This window comes from Patagioenas fasciata, chromosome 1 (assembly GCF_037038585.1).
Source record: "Patagioenas fasciata isolate bPatFas1 chromosome 1, bPatFas1.hap1, whole genome shotgun sequence".
In the NCBI taxonomy this organism is placed as follows: Eukaryota; Metazoa; Chordata; class Aves; order Columbiformes; family Columbidae; genus Patagioenas; species Patagioenas fasciata.
The window spans coordinates 126,697,550-126,714,224 of record NC_092520.1 but is presented as its reverse complement, the minus strand read 5'-3'; the positions used below and the strand labels follow the sequence as shown (position 1 = coordinate 126,714,224).

The 16,675-nt window shown below is 37.9% G+C and overlaps 1 protein-coding gene across 4 annotated transcripts in view; it reads right to left on the bottom strand.

The window, feature by feature from the left end:
* STXBP5L (syntaxin binding protein 5L) overlaps positions 1–16,675 on the bottom strand; it is a 202,093-nt gene that overhangs the window by 56,157 nt on the left and 129,261 nt on the right. For all 4 annotated transcript variants that reach the window (XM_071814146.1, XM_065842427.2, XM_071814153.1 and 1 more), the window contains exons 15-17: positions 15,677–15,894; positions 11,569–11,741; positions 2,267–2,392 (exon numbers count right to left, since the gene is read on the bottom strand). In XM_071814146.1, coding sequence (XP_071670247.1) covers positions 2,267–2,392; positions 11,569–11,741; positions 15,677–15,894 — 517 coding nt within the window. The remainder of the gene's footprint in view (positions 1–2,266; positions 2,393–11,568; positions 11,742–15,676; positions 15,895–16,675) is intronic.

Genomic DNA, 16,675 nt, shown 5'->3' with positions numbered 1-16,675 from the left:
TTCATATTCTTGTACTTTGCTTTAAGGCCTTGTCAGATAAAGTATATTGAAGTAAAAAAAAAGATTACTAGTATAAAGTGTGACAGCAATTCCTGTTTTCATAAATCCCTGTGTTCTAGGTAGAGAAGAAAAATAAAGGAATAAAACTAACGTGTCAATCTCATCTGTTGATGAGTTAGGCAAAAACAATTATAGCCATCTGCATATTGAAAATGATTAATCTGAGATTTATTAATTTTGGAAAATGTGTCAAAAGAAGAGCTAGTGACCATTCACTCTGTGGTCAACAAAACAACAAAATGGATCATTACTTCCTGGTCTGCATGTTTCAAAACTACTGTCAGTTCACAGACAAGCATGGAGATAATACTTTTTATCCCTAAAAGAATTACAAAAAAACCCAGAAATTGCTCATTGATACTGTAATGCTTCTGAGGAATGACAAGAAAATCTAGACAGACTTTATTATTAACAAGGCTTAAAATAAATTGCTAACATCCAAGTCAAAATCAAATACAAAAAAAGCACAATTTCTCTATTTTGAGTGATAAGTAGAATTAGTTGCTTGGAGATGTTCTGTTCTGTGGGTATCTTTCACAGAAATATCATAAAATCCTTCTCAGACATTTCTTGACAATTAATTTGTACAATGGATGAAAATTTTTACCACATGGGCTTGTAATAAATCGTCAGATAATGCTTTCATTCCAACAGAACACACTTTAAAATAAATTTATTATTTGTCTTTAACCTTGTAGATCTTCAGTTGTAACTGAAGCGTTTTGTAAATTTTTCTTGTCTACTTCCATAACATACAGAAGTTTTTTGATGATTCATTTCAAAAGAAATAAACCAGGTGTTAATACATCTAATTTGTAGCATGGTACTGTTAAAAGTAAATACATTAAATAAAGTGTCACAAGGTCAGAAGTATTTTATATTTGCTGGGCATAAAGTTTCTCTAATATCTTACTTTAATCCTGTTTGATGATTGCAGTAATATCACAGACGCTTAAGTTCATATTATCTGTCATATATAGTTTCAGAAATCAAATAAATTTAAAGAAATACACCATTTTTGGCAGCTTTTGTAGGAGAGTTAAATTAAGGTTATTGGGCTTGTTTACTGATATATGCATTTATTTGCAAAACACTCATGTACTTAGTATATGCTGTTTTGAAGGAACCTGCCCTGTAAACTGTTACTGCTCCTACCAAAGGAAACGATGTAAAGCATTTGATTGAATCAGGTATGTTCAGGAAACCACTGTGAGTACTAGGAGAACTGCAAGCTGTCAGGGTAGTTTACAAGCAAGAGAACGGTGTAATTATTCCTGTATTCAGATGCTGCCTTGAGGCCTGAGGCCTGCAAGGGAGCAAATTAGGCAAAACCCAACAGTTCGCACAGATGACAAATAAGTCCAGGTATGGTAAAACAAAACAAATTTCTGGAGCTCATTAACAGGAAAATGTCTGGAAATTCAGGCCAAAGACCTGACAAAACAGACCCCAAATAACAATATTTTTGAACAAATGTAAAGGCTCTGCATGAAATTTCTGAAGTTTCTGAAGAGAGTCAACTGAAAATCAGGAGTAAAACACCTAACGTCTATTATAGCCTAAAATTTTTACTGGAGTAATACCTTCCACAGGAAAAAAACATTTAAACATATCTGGGTGACTCTGAGTGAGAGAAAACATTAAAAACTAGCAAATAAATTGAACCTGAGGAAAAAAATATGTACAGATATGCTCACTTGCATTTCCATAAAGAATTCAGCATTTCAGTGTTCATTATTCAATTTTTAATTTCAAGTCTCTGGTTCTCTTGCAAGCACAGATTAGCACAGACATAAAAATGCTGTTCCAGCTAAGATATGATGTCATGATAAATGACATTTAACACTTAATCACATAACCATTTTCTATGAAATGTATTTCACCTTGGCGATCTTTTCAAAATAACTTTAAAAATTACAGATTTGAAGGGCATATAGATTTTATTTGAAAGGTTGGGCCAAATAATGTGAGACGATTCAGTCTTTTAAATAGGAAAAGCAGAAATATTGGCAAGAATGGCAGTTTAACATGTCATATCGCAATCTTTATGTGAGTTCAAATAATTTTTCTCCAAGAATCTGGGTTATAGCACCTTTTGTTTATTCTTACTCTGACTTTAATTGCCTGTGGGAAACTTCAAAGTATAATTGGAAAATACATTATTTAGTCCAATAAAGTAATGCAACTGTAATTTTGAGTTACTTACAGTCCATAAGCAGAGTTTACAGCAAGACTGGTAATCTGTTGTGGAGGCTCACCATCCACCCATACCAACTGAATAACAAGATCTGCTTGGTATCCAGGAGGCATTCGCACAGGTCGAGTCTTAACGCTAAGAAGAAAAGGTACAAAATAAGAACAAACAAACAAACAGACAGACTGGGCCATGAATAACTACTACTTCTCTTCAAAAAATAATAGTGAAGCACAACCCCTTAATAAGTCCAGAGCAGTACCAGCACTTGCAGCATACTGTGCATTTACCCACACATTGAGACCAGGCATTCCGATCAGAAGAGGGATATTTTGGAGGAATTCCAGGTTTTGATTTTCATTTCTGTTGTAGAAACAAATCTGAAAACTTCAATATTCCCTTGAAGAGAAACTCTGGAGCTGATGTAGGTGGGGTTCAATAAAAATAATTTTTGTTTAATCATTTTGCTTTGATTTTCCTTTTTCAGAATATTTTCTTATGCTATATAATGCATACTTAGAAACCATCATGAATGATCAACTTGAATGGAAAACTTACAATTCTTTCTTCCGAAACTTTGAAACAGGACATTTCTGTATTTTTTGAGCTTTCATGCTCTGAAGTAAATCACAACAAAAAAAGGCAACGAGGCAAGAGAAGATATCTTTCTGTAGTGATCCTCACCACTATATATTCAAAACTTCTGCACTTGATTCTATTTGTTCATCCAGTACAAACAAGTCCTGTTTTCTTCTTAGGAGTATAATTACCTAATACATGATCTAGTCTTCATGAATGAATGATTGCTACATAAATCTGATACGATTATTAACATCTTTTCATATTCTGTTATGGCAAGTTCAGTGACTTGCAAAGCAGGTAGGGAAGGTGTACATATCAAAGGGGAGTGCAAGAGCTGAACACTTATGTATGACCACTACATGTGTGTTCTTTACTGGTAGAACTTAATGTGATGATACACTGAAAGAAGATATTACGCAATACTTTGAGGTAATCACATTATTCATTTGTACATTCACACTGTAGGTAGTATTATAATTTATACATAAAGCCTACTAGCCAATGCATTTTTACTGTAGCTGTAAAAGGTGAGACTGCTTATATTGTGTCCCTCTGCACACATTCGTAATAGAGCAGTCTATCATGTAAAATCCTCTGTCCCTGTGAAAAATAGTACCAAAAGACCAAGAATCAGGAGAGGAAGGAGAGCAGCTAGTTAATATAGCCATACTGACAACACATTCTGAAAAACTGCAGTTTTTGGCACAAAACATTTCTTTCTGCTGTAAGCATGTCTCTATACATATATCTCTACCATAAATAAGCAGTATTATCCTGCGTACTGTATCTTAGAGAAGAGATTTTTGATTACTCTTATGATGCAGACTGTCTCTTGAACGTGACTATAATGTGACTCAGCGAGCTTTCCAAGCAGCCCTGGCCCATTCATGTGAAAAGATGATGGATCAGATTGGAAAAGAATCCAACAAATTTCTGTTCAGAAGCAAGTAAGTAAGCAAGCGCTTCCCTCAAGAGAGGATATTCAAGCTTATAATTCAATAACGATGGTTATCAGTATTTTGTAGCTACACTGACTGCATCTGTCAGGATGGAGGCCTTGGTAACAAAAAGGGCTGCTGGCAATCTTGGAAAATTAAAGATAGATGCAGAAAACTGAAGTAAAATGAAGCAAAAGGTAACCATAGAATGACAACAGGGCAAAAGTTCTGAACGACACAACTCCAGTAGCACATCTGACAATGTATAAAGCAAATATATTCCTAATTTTGATAGAAATTATGAAGACCAGAAGACTGCATGACACGTGTCACATTTTCATGGTCTGATACAGAGCAAGAGCAAAGACTGGATATGGAAGTACCTTATGACCTCCTGCTTCCGACGCGGGTTCTCCATGGGCTGCAGGGTGATGACCTGCATCACCATGCTCCTCTCCATGGGCTGCAGAAGGGTCCCTGCTCTGATGCCAGGAGCACATCCTCCTCTTTCTCTCACCTTGCAGGGCTGTTTCTCACATTTTTTGTCACTCCTCTCTCTCACAGCTGCCACGCAGTGTTCTGCCCTTTCTTGCACAGGCTTTCTCAGAGATGCCACTATTTTGCCTGCAGAGCTCAGCCATGCACTGCAATGGGTGGTTTGGAGCCTGCTGGAACGGTTGTGTCCAGCAAGGGGCAGCCCCGGCAGCTCCTTATAGGGGCTGTCCTGCAGCTCCCGCTGTCAGCACCTGGGCACCTGTACTGGATACAACATCTTTGATAACTGCCTTTTCAAAATTCATTTGCTCCCTGTCTCAAATTGTTTAACAATGTCAGTAATACAGTTTATGCTGTGTTGCTCATATTTTTGCTATAGAGGGTTCACTAGCCTTGCCAAATCTTTTCCTTATTGTCTTGGCTTTGATAAAAACAAGACTAGTTTCTCTTTTAGTGAATTTTCCTTTCAGCTAAGTTCTTCTAAGTAACTGCTTTTTCCGAATTTGGCTGCATGTTTTTTCAGACACTGTCCACTCTGGAGCTAATAATGGTAGCAATAGTATGCAGAAGAGATCCAGGTTTAGATTTATTGCTATGGCAGCCAAGGTAAGTGATAAATTTGGCACGTCCCATAAGTGAGAGGGGCATATTTGGAAGGAGAGGCAAACTGAACAGCTGACTGAAATTGACCAACTAAGACTTCCATCCCATACATGTCATACAGCCTATAAAAGTGGGAGATCACAAGGGTCTCGCTCTCTTCGACCATGGCCGGCATCTGAAGAGGACCCTGCCTGTCATGCCTACGATTTGAGGCCTGGTTCCAGACGCTGCATCCCTGAATCCAGTTCCAGTTTACTGCAGAGTCCAGCCCAGGACTTTCGGGTGCTTGCCCTGCAGCTGCTGGAGCAGCACCAGCTCCACCATGGGCAACGTTGCGCTACCCCAGGAAATTCAAAATTGGTTTTGTATATTTTGTAATATTTTTTTTATTAACTAGTAGCATTAGTAAAGCATTTTTAACTTTTTCCAACTTGCAAATGTGTCTCTCCCTTTTTCCTCCTCCTACCTTTCCTTGGCAGGGGGCAAGGAGTGCAGTTAACGGAGAGCATCTGCCAGGGCTTATTGTCACCCTGCAGTAAACAGTGACACTTACTTACCACTTAATGAGGAAGACATTCCTCATCTGTCTTTCTAAATGCATTTCCTTAACAGTGGCTTAGCACACTATTTCATCTGCCTGTTGCACTGTTCAAACCTCACGTATCCATTTATCTGGAGCAGTAATCAGCCACTTGTCTCAGACCTTGTCATAGGAATGACATGACAGCACAGTTCGAAACGCAGGATGCTTTTTTCTGCCCTCTTCTTCCTCCTTCCTGACCGTCTAGAACCAGCTGTGAGAATGGACCTCCAGGCCAGGGGTCTGGATCACTGCCTTTCCCTTACCTGCTCAGTTGCTGCGGTTGCAAGAGCAAAAGGAAAGCATTCAAGAGCCACAGTCTTGACCCAAACTGGAAAGGAATCTCATTGTGACAATATGTGAGTCAATAGTGGAGATGAACAGCACTATAACTGCCTGGTTAGAGACAAGAAGGCAACCACTTTCATCTTCTTGCATCAGAAGCCTTCTTACCCATGGTTGGTGACAGACTGCAACAGATACAGAAACATGCTACAACTTTAGCATGCCAAAAAATGATGGGATACAAAAAACAGTGCTGGCAGTAGTTGAGATGACGCTTCCTGAAGTGTGGGTTGACCAAGCCAGAGAAAGCACATGGTGTAGAAGGGTTGCACAAGACCCCTTCTTGGAACTACTACGTGGTTATGTCAAGCCTGAAGAGAAGAAGCAGCAGAAACAGGAGCTGGTGCAAGTCAAGCACCAGCTGGTGTAGCTGGTAAAAGAGCTAAACAGTTTATTCTTAGATGTGTGATGCCTTTCACAATCATATAATCATTTAGGTTGGAAAAGACCTTTAAGATCATCAAGTCCTTAAGTGTCACATCTACACGTATTTTAAACACCTCCAGCGATGGTGATTCAACCACATCCCTGGGCAGCCTGTTCCAGTGCTTGGCAATCCTGCAGCTTTTTCAGGTCCTGCAGCTTCCTCAAACTCCCTAACCCTATCAGAGTATACCTATTATACCTGAGGATATAGAGTCACATATCACAGCAGAATACATGAAGCCGAATGAGACCTTCACTTGGATCTCCAAGACATAAACATAGCCTCTTGCCTTCATGACCCTGACCTGCTCCCAGCTTTTCCCCTCTCACAGACGTACATAAGTTGTGTGGCAAGGTTTTGGTAGTGGGGGGTGGAGGATTGCAGGGGTGGCCTCTGTGAGGAGAGGCCAGGGGCTGCCATGTGCCAGACACAGCTCCATTCTAGCTGCTTCCAGCTCGCTCTGGCAGAGACACACAGCAGGACACAGCTGAGCCCCTCAGCCAAGCTGGTGGCACCTCTGGAAGGACAAATTTGAGAAAGGGCAGAAAATGCTGCCTGGGAGTAAGAAGTGAAAGAAAAAAACAAGTGAGAAACAGCCCTGCAAGTACCAAGGTGAGAGAAGAAGGAAGGGAGGAGGTGGTTCGGGTAATTCCCCTGCAGCCTGTGAAGAGGACCACAGTGGACCAGCTATCCACACAGCTATACACAGTGGAGGACCCTATGGTGGAGCAGGTGGATATTTCCTGAAGGAACTGTGGCTTGTAGAGAGCCCATGCTGGAGCAGCCTTATTCTGAAGGACTGTAGCCTGTGGGAGGTATGCTACACCAGAGCAAAGAAAAGTGTGAGGGGGAAGGAGCAGCAAAGAGAAGCTGCTATGGACTGACCACAGCCACCATTCCCTATTCGCCTGTGCGATTGGGGTGGAGGAATTGGGAATGACAGAATGAAGTTGGGAAAAAAGGGGGTGGGGTACAGGTGTTTCCATTTTTCGTTTTGTTTCTCATCATCCAACTCTATTTTAGTTGGCAATAAATTAAATTATTTTTCCCCAAGTTCAATCTGTTTTGTCTGTGACAGTAACTGGTAAGTCATCTCCCTGTCTTTATCTCAGTCCACAACTTTTTCCATCTTCTTTTCTTCCCCTTATCCCGTTGAGGAGAGGGAGTGAGAGAGGCTGTCAGTCAGCCAAGGACAACCCACCATAGCTGGCAATAGCTTTGTATTGTTTTCTATTAAACCTTTGCTCAAAGTTTTGCACTTTCTTACGTGTTCTGCTGGCACTAAAGCTTTGCCCTTTCCTTTGTTCATCAGATACATATCCTTGAACATTACTGAAGTGACACTATCCATAAGCTTAGTGAAGCCCTGGATAATCAAGGAGTATTAACGGTGAGAACAAAGGCACGAACATCTGTGAACACAAGCTGCTAAGGGAGAGGGGGTCTTTTGAGACTAGTGAAAACTGGAACTACCAACAAGACTTGCATATGATGAATGTATATTATTTTCAAACAAACTTCACAGCTAGCAGAAGCAAAATATTTTATACAAAGAGTCCTCCAGAGTACCCTATGTAATGGGGCCCTTCCACTTCTTATCTCTATGGATAAACCTTTTGGAGGCATACTAGTGGCAGCGTTGCCACCTTGGATCCCATTTTCAGTTTCCAGCTCTTGCCCTTAAAAATGTTATAAAGATATAAAACAGGTGAAGGAGATACAGGAAGTAAGACTATAGTTTAATGCCCTTTCTGCTGAACAGACATACTTACCATCCATGTTTCATAATGGATAATTGGTGATGGGGGGAACACAAAAGTCAAGCACGCTGCTATGGCAAGTTCTAACAAACATCTGTTGAAGCAATGTGTTTATCCTTTTCTTTTTCTAAACAGACGACCATGAGATTGACAATGGCTGCAGAATTAATTCTGATATTCTAAAATATGTTTTTATTATGATATTGCTTTTCCAATGTGTTTTTAACAACATGCTGAAAATATTAGAGAACTTGAAGTGCCTTCTGAGTTTTCTTTCAGATTGTTGTTACCTGAACAAAATAAGCAAACACCTTCCTCCCTCTGTTTTTCACTGCAAATTTGAGAATCTTCTTTGCTAAGATGGATGTTATTTCACAGGTATTTTCTCTAAGCATCGAATAGTTGTAGTTGATGAAACATCGTAAGACTGGAGTAAAATAGTTTCAGATTTCATGATTCAGTTTGTCATTCCCATGATCCTGTGACACCTTCCTCTCTAAGAACTTGAGCTATTTCCCTGGTTTCATGATCCATCTTGCTTGAATAGTAATGTTGATATTTAGTTCTTCTTCACCTTGTTTTGGATTGCCTTTTTTTTTTTTTTTGAGGTGTTTATACTATAAGCCTAAACAGACTGCAGGAGTATGCCCAGAAGGAATGTAGATATTTCACTGATTTCCTTGACATGTTCTTGTTACGCTACACTGAATTTGGTTGTTGTAAAGTTTCATTTTTTTAGTTTTCTTCATGAGACAATCACAGACAGTTCTTTATCATTTTGGAGACACTGTCAAAACCCTTGAGTGACCTAATTTTGGGAAGAAAATAAAAGTCTGGGAACAAAGACTTACATTCTGTGTACAGCTTTTTGATGGCAGTATTTACATCAAAAGTACTTATCTGGATAATCACAAATGCATCCGTTTCTTATGTTATTATAGCTCTATATTTGATTATAAAATCTTCTGAAATAAGCAAGAACAGTATTTATTTCACACTGCTGCTTGCCTCTCTTAAGAAAATTTACTTTTGATTCCAGAAAAATGCCAAATTTTCATTACTTCACTCTCTTCAACCACTTGCTTTCTAGTGCCTATTCACAGACATAAACACATTCAGTCGTTATGACTTCTGATTAGCAAAAATTATGTAATGTGGAGTGCCACCCATTTGCTGTAATGAGGTTGAGAAGCAGATATGAAAAGAAACACAATGGATCCAAGACTAAAAGCTAGTCTGTATATAAAATTTTATGTGGATTATTAATATAGTTCAAGTTACACATTCACCCCTCCATGTATAGATGACTGCAGCTTTACATTATTATCACTCTTAGATTCTGTACTGCTGCCTACCTGAATGACTTGCATATAAAAATCAACAGCATCATCCAGGGCTCTACTAGGTTTACTGTGTTTCCAGAACTACTTTCATCTTATCATTGTAATTCTGCTTGGAACAGAAGTTTTTTGACAGAAATGGAATGTGGAGCTGGTTAGGGTTTTGGGGCAAAGTGTGGATATTTATGTGCCTTTCCCTATTGAAAAGGATAAGAGCGTACACAGTATAAATCTATATAAATGTAAGAGGGAGTATACCAGCAATTCTAGTAGTATAATTACTTTGACAAGTAACTTCTCTGTCAAAATAAGTTTACATTTACTTAGTGTAAAATGGGACAAAAATCAGTTGGCTAGCTAAATGCAAGATTATCTGGAGTTAAGCAAACTCCTAAAAATTAAACAGCAGAACCTTCACTGGTTCATTACAGCTTTTCTGCCTCCAGGATGAACAATTCCTCTCCTCACCAGACCAAATCAAATGACAATCCCTTAAGGGAAAATCTTAGCCGTTAAAATAATCGATCACATTCTTGACAATTTCAATGGCATAAATAGATTTCACATTGGTATTTTTTTAATAACTTATCTCTGAAGGTTTGTGTTAATGACTAACTGGTGTCTGAGGTTCAGCTGCCTGACCGAGGTGGACAAATGACCAGGATGACAAAAAATACTGTTAATTTTGCAAGAACAATGTCATGATATTGCTTTTAAATGCTAATGCTGTTAGGAGCTCAACAGCCCAAAATATCTGCAAAGTCAGGCAATGTTCATTTCAACTGCTTCTGAAATAATTGAGACATTTAAAATATTTAATCATAATTAGACTGAAATAATAATGAATTCACTAAAATTAGAGCAACCATTATCAGCAGTGCACTATAATTGCTGGGAAATTACCGTCTATGAAGTTTTGTACAGAATTCTGTTGTGAAACTATTCAAAACCATAATTTATCTGCCTTATTAGTAAGAACATATTAATCTACTCTGAACAGTAGCAATGTGTACTCTGGCAGACAACAATTTGCTTCTTTCTAAACATATATACACTTCCACACAGTGCAACTGTTTCACAATTGTATATTTTAAAGGCTGTTTCATGAGTATGAACAGTTTCCATCCCTTACATACCACAAAATGTACATACATCTTTCACAAAAAAAATATTTTAGTGTTATACTAATTAATCAAGGAGGGAAAGCTTTGCACATGTCTGCTTTATGGAAGTCTCTTTGTGAATTAAAAAAAGTTCCTCAGTAATTCCTTAATTTATTCTGTGGTGCTTCTATTCCACTCAAAACTGTGGGTATGAGATCAAGATTTACTCCTGTCCTGGTTTTGTTAAAAACAAGTTTCTCTTTTAGTGAATTTGCCTGTCAGCTAAAGCCTTCATGTTAGCTGCATTTTCCTGGAGAACCCAACACATGTTTTGGTTAAACCTAGCAATGGAATGCAAACTTATTGATAAGCACGGATGGACATCTCGCGAGAGGGGCAACGAGAAACTGATGACCGAGAGACTGACCAACGGTGTATAACATTCCATTCACGTGAATACTTCATATAAAAGTGGGAGATCATGAGGATCTCGTCCCTTTTTCCTTCTTTTCCTCATGGCTGACATTAGGAGAGGACCTTGCTGGTCGTCCCTGTGAACGGAGGCCTAGTGAGAGACTGAATCCAGCTCCGGTTGGCTACAGAGTCTAATCCAGGACTTTGGGTGCTGGCTCTGCAGTTGCTGAGACTTACAAGATTGGTTTTGTATATTTTGTATTATTTTCTCTATTCTTATTAGTAGCATTAGTAAAACATCTTTAACATTTCCAACTCTCTTCTCTCTGTCCTTCTTTCCCTCCCGATCGCCTGTCCTGAGTGGGAAGGGGGGAGAGGGAGGGGCAAACGGGGGAAGTGGGGGGGGGGGGGAGAGGAGGTTAACAATACATCTGCCAGGGTTTGATTGTCACCCCGCAATCTTAACCCTCGACAACTCCTAAATTATACTGTAAAATACAGTCAAACCTTTACTGTAAAAGCTTATCTTCTCCATATTTAACTTATATCCTTTTAAAATCCCTTGTTAATTATTTTGCCTCAATTTTTTGTATGTTCCATATTCTGGTTTCTTCTCATTTTGTTTTGCATATATACAATTAACCTCTTTTTCTTGAGTGAACTGATAATATAACAGATAGGAATGCTTTTTAGAAAGACAGATCTTTGAACAATGACATAGACTTACCTAAGACATGGGATGCTATCCTTCATTGTTCCTTCACATGCCACAGTGTTGGTACTGCCTGAAAGGCTCTTTAAAGAAGGAAGCTGGGAGGAGGCATCTGGAAATGGAGGAATTATTTCCGGTTCAGGAGTAATGATATCTTCTACTTCATACTGAAGCCGTACCTCTAATGACTTAAATAAATAAAAAGCTAAGTTATAATTTAATAAAGAAAGCTGCTGAAAATTCTGTTACTTTCAATTTAATATCAATAAGCCTTTTTTAAAAAATACCTCCCCGCACATTTATCATTATCCTTTGCAGATAAAGAAGACTATCATTTGTTATTCGTACAACCTAACAGCAACATTAGATAGGAACTAGTCATCTATCCTATGCTGATGGAAAGATATATTCTTCCAGTGCTGACTTTGGTTCAACTCTTTTATTGTAAGTGAAAGGCAAGAATACAACTTTCCAGAATTTATTATGAAAAGATAAGTTAATCACTCTCCCAAATAAATAATTTTTCAGCATAAAAAGGCATCATTCAGTAAAAACGTCGTGAAAATGTTCTGCCTATTGCTGTTATTGTTTTTCCTAAGCAAATTCATTAAAAGAACAATCACCAACTCTGCTTCCCGATTACTACTACAACAGAGTCTCTACAAGACAGATTCTAGCCAGTATGCAGAAGCTTGACAACACGGGTAGGACAGGTGAACAAACTTCATTTGTCCATAGGTGGGGGTCAGGAAACCAGAGAGAACAGCACAGAGAGTTCCATATTCCTTAGACTAAACATGAGCCTGGCAGATTCTAGAAAGCCAAGTTCAAACCAGTTGCCTTTTGCTTTCCTTCTGGACTCTATAGATAGGGAAAAGACGACCCACCAGGCCCAAAAACCTTCCTATTACTTCCACTAATTCAGGAAACCTGACTTGAAAACACAGGGGAAACCAGACAGGGAGCTCAAATCTATATAAGTAATCATGTCAAAGCACCACAGTAAATATTGGGCAATTCTTTCTACCTCATGAATTGCCCTGGGAGATCTCTGTTTTGAAAAGAATAAAAACCAAGTTACAGCCCTCAAAGAGATTAGGTCTTGGGATAGCTGAATAGTACTTTGAAGTGATCAGAAGCAATTGCAGAGATAGACACTGCAAAGTCGATGTTAGTTAGTGATTTCTCACTGAGACATCATCTGTACCAGAATGGATGTGACAGTATTAAGAAAATACCTAAGTTTTATGACAATTGGGAAACAAAGATCAGTACTGAAGGCTCTCTTATTTCTCAACCATTGTGCTGAAACACAGAAGATTTCAGAAAGAAGTAATTCTGCTCAACCAGAAGAGAAAGGGTTCTTCTTGTAAAACCCATGGATATTTTTAAGTGAATCAGCTGAAGAAACCTACAGGTAACATTTGCCTTCAAAGACTGATGAGTGAACTATTGAGCTTCGGAAAATCCAATCTCCTGGAAGTAATTCCTGCTGACCAACACAATTTATAATGCTGTTTAATCTTCATGCAGGACTAGAGTTACTGTTGAAGAGTATGTTCTTCTGCTTGCCCTGTTAGAAGTGCATCATTCTTCTTTTGATGTTTTTCTTTGTGTCTTCCATTTTCTACTAAAGTTCATTTTGTTAAGTTCTAGCTATTGTCCATTTGCAGAGAGAAGGAAAAATTTAGGCTAATAACGTGACTGAGATTTTTTTTTGCATTTTGGTGCCTCCTTTGACTGGACCTTAGAAGGGGTAAAGACCTGTTGTACCAATTTATTTTGACACACGGTGAAGACCTTTTTGGAGGATTCCATCACTAGGTTCATTGACTCTCCTTTCTGCAGTCAAACTAGCATAAATATTTTTTTCTACGGTTCTTCTCAAGAGCTTTGAAGAGTTTTGCTGAGGAAAGATTGATCACTGAGAAAGTGATTGTGTTTAATGGATACCTAGATATCCATTTGCGACAGGATGGAGTAGATTCAAATGAGAAAACAACAACAGCAAATGCTTTTTACATAACTGCATGGCAATGACGCCAAGGTTGGATATGAAGCATAATTTGCCTCAGGCATGCTACTTGGCTCCAGAATCTGCTATGGAATGATGCAAATAATACTTCTATTGAGGAAATTCCAGGCAGTCTATGCCTCTAAGGCATATTCAGCAGCAGACTTCCCTGCTACATAGAGAAACCTCTGACTAACCTCCATGCTTCCCATTTACCACAGCAATGACATTAAAAGACTGATTTCAGGTAGTGAAATCAACATGGGGTCCTTAAAATACTGAGATTTCTAGATTGAACTCAGGTGAGTTCAGGCTGGCTGCTAAAGAAGGAAACACACTAAATGCCAGAACTTGGGCTCACCTCAGGCAGCAAATAAATCCTGAGACTGATCAGCTCAGTTTCAGTATAGACATATCCAGACAGTCTAAAGTCAGGTACATATTCTAACAAAGACTCCTATACTTTTTATTTAACCCCCCATCACCATTTAAGAGTGAGGACTTGAATGCTTGCAGTAAAAATGTAGAAACCAAGAGATGAGGCCCATCTCAGGGAAGCACAAAACCCAGGAGAACTCAGTTATTATGCCACCAAGATTAGATAATATTAAAGCAACTCTTCAGAGAACAATTCCTCATATAAATGTTTCTTAATTACAGATGAAATCTGAGAAACTGTTAAATTGTACACATTGTAACACTTCAGAAAATACCAGTTCTGATACAATTCAGCCACAAAAGACATGAAAATAAATAAATTAAATAATAGGTAATAAAATATAAGGTGCATTTGCTATGAACAATATAAGAATACTGAAATGTAGGAATTTTAGCAGCTGGTCAGTAAGGTGAAATTACTGTTCATTAGTTTTAAAAGTTTCCTGAAAGGATCTGTTCAGCTACCTTAATAATTGCCTCCAGGGAAAAAAATGAGAGGAAAACAACAGAACAGCTATAGGTAATGAATTTCCTTACCAGATGGCATATGGCTACAGGCCCAAAACAACACATGTTTTTGCCAGGCTAGAACTATAGACTTTCTAAAGTATACGAAAATAGTGTGAAAAGGGAAAGAACTGTAATTGGGGAAGGTGGAAAATAAAAGGGAAATTTTGGGTCAGCCCCTGAGGGTTTGTTGAGAGCTGGCAGATGCAAAGAAATACTTTCTGGCAAGAGAGTGCATGGAGTTGCAAATTGTTCTCCAGCACCAGAGAATGGCAAGCCTGAAGGAGTGGCAGTTACGTTTAGTTTGGCTTTGCTTTAAGAGTAGTCTCTTAAACAACTTCTTAGACTCAAGAAAGGATATTTTATATTCTAAATGTTGTTCAGCCACACCGTTAGCAGTGATTGTGGATCCTATGCAAAAATGCAAGGTTTAAACCAGTCAGACTTGCTGTACAACGATAAGCACCAGCTGACAACAGTGCAGTTAAAAGAACATGGACTGTATGATTCTACCTCAAATAAAGTGACTGCTTAAGGTATGAAGACAAAAAAAAAAAAAAAAAAAAGAGTATTTGAACAGGATTAAACAACAGAAAGCTTGGGAAAATATCAAGTGCTTGGCCATAAATAACCTGGCATTTAATATAATGTCCATTTTTAGGGAAATGAAGTCACCATAAGTCAGAAAAAAAAAAATCAACTCTATTTTGTTAAAGCCAGTAATAATTTTCAGTCCCTTTGTGGTACAAACACTATGATAATAAATTAAAGAGATGAAAAACTTGAGTTAAAGAGAGTATTATGATGTACACACACAATGAAGATTATCTGATAAAAAAACGCAGCAGACGGTATTTTTAAAGCAGGTAAGTACAACAGAGATTTAATATATTGTAAAGTCTTAAAAGTAAACTATGTCTGAAATATGTACTGTATGTTACTATTAAAGCAAGAAAGTGGAAAGTTGGGTCCTAAAACTCAGTTATATTTTTGTCACTTATTGAGTAGGATCAAGATTTCACCCAAAAGGTTTTAAATGGAATTTCCTTAAGCCTATATTTACACAGCTTTATTTTTTTTCCAAGTATATAAGCACAGACACAGCAAGACGATTGAATTTATAAATTTTGTTCTTTTCTATGAGAGAAATGTTGAAGGACTTACTGAAATTTCAGTATTCACTTCATGTTTGCTGAACCTGTAAACAATCACATATGCAGAAACTCCTGCCACACAGAAAATTCGGCTTTCAGGACACCAGTGCATCATCTGAACAGCAAATGGATCTTCTTCTACAATCTCAGCTGTTGCTTTTCCTTCTCCTGTTTTCTGTTTTTCAAAGACCTTTGATGTTTTTAATTTGTACAACATCTGTAGAGTAACTGGAATATATTAAAACATACAAAAAATACTGACTAACATTAAGCAAATCAGTTACAAAATTCTTCATATCCCATTTCCTTTTCAGTTGTGGCATAACAAAGAATTGTATGAAGGCCCGGAGGAGAAGATGGGCACTACACTATACGGATATTATTATGGAACACAGTACTGGTAGGATATGTATTTAATATTTCCAAAATGGATATTTGTCGGTGAAATACTTCTTAGTACTTTCTGGGACAGGATGTCAAAGGTCTATGTTAACCATTATGCCAATAATGAGGCTTATACTCAATGTTATAGAGAGGTTCTGATAATGCTGCTATTTTCCTAATGAGATGTGAAACTAAGATTTCATTTGTCTGAGGTTATTGTTTTACTAGAATGTAAAGACTGTATGGAACTTTAAGAGAAAACATTAGGAAAGTATTGTGGTGGTCTGGGCAACAGGAGTTCTAGAATATTTTTAATCTTTTGGCTAATAAGTACATTTGTATTTATACTTGTATATAAAACCTTAATATCCGGAAGCCTTTGTCAAGACTAGAACCCCACTCCAGTGGACATAAGGGGGGGATTATCATTAAATCAATTTTTTTTTACTGCCACTCGTTTTTTTTTTACTACTTTTACATTAATTTATCGGTGACATTAATTAATAATTGCATAAGGTTAGAAAAGGTCAGTCAGGCCCAGGACCTATATAAGTGTGTGTATATATATATATATATATATAATGGCAAAGCTGTTACATATGTTAGTGTAATTGTGGTAAATCAC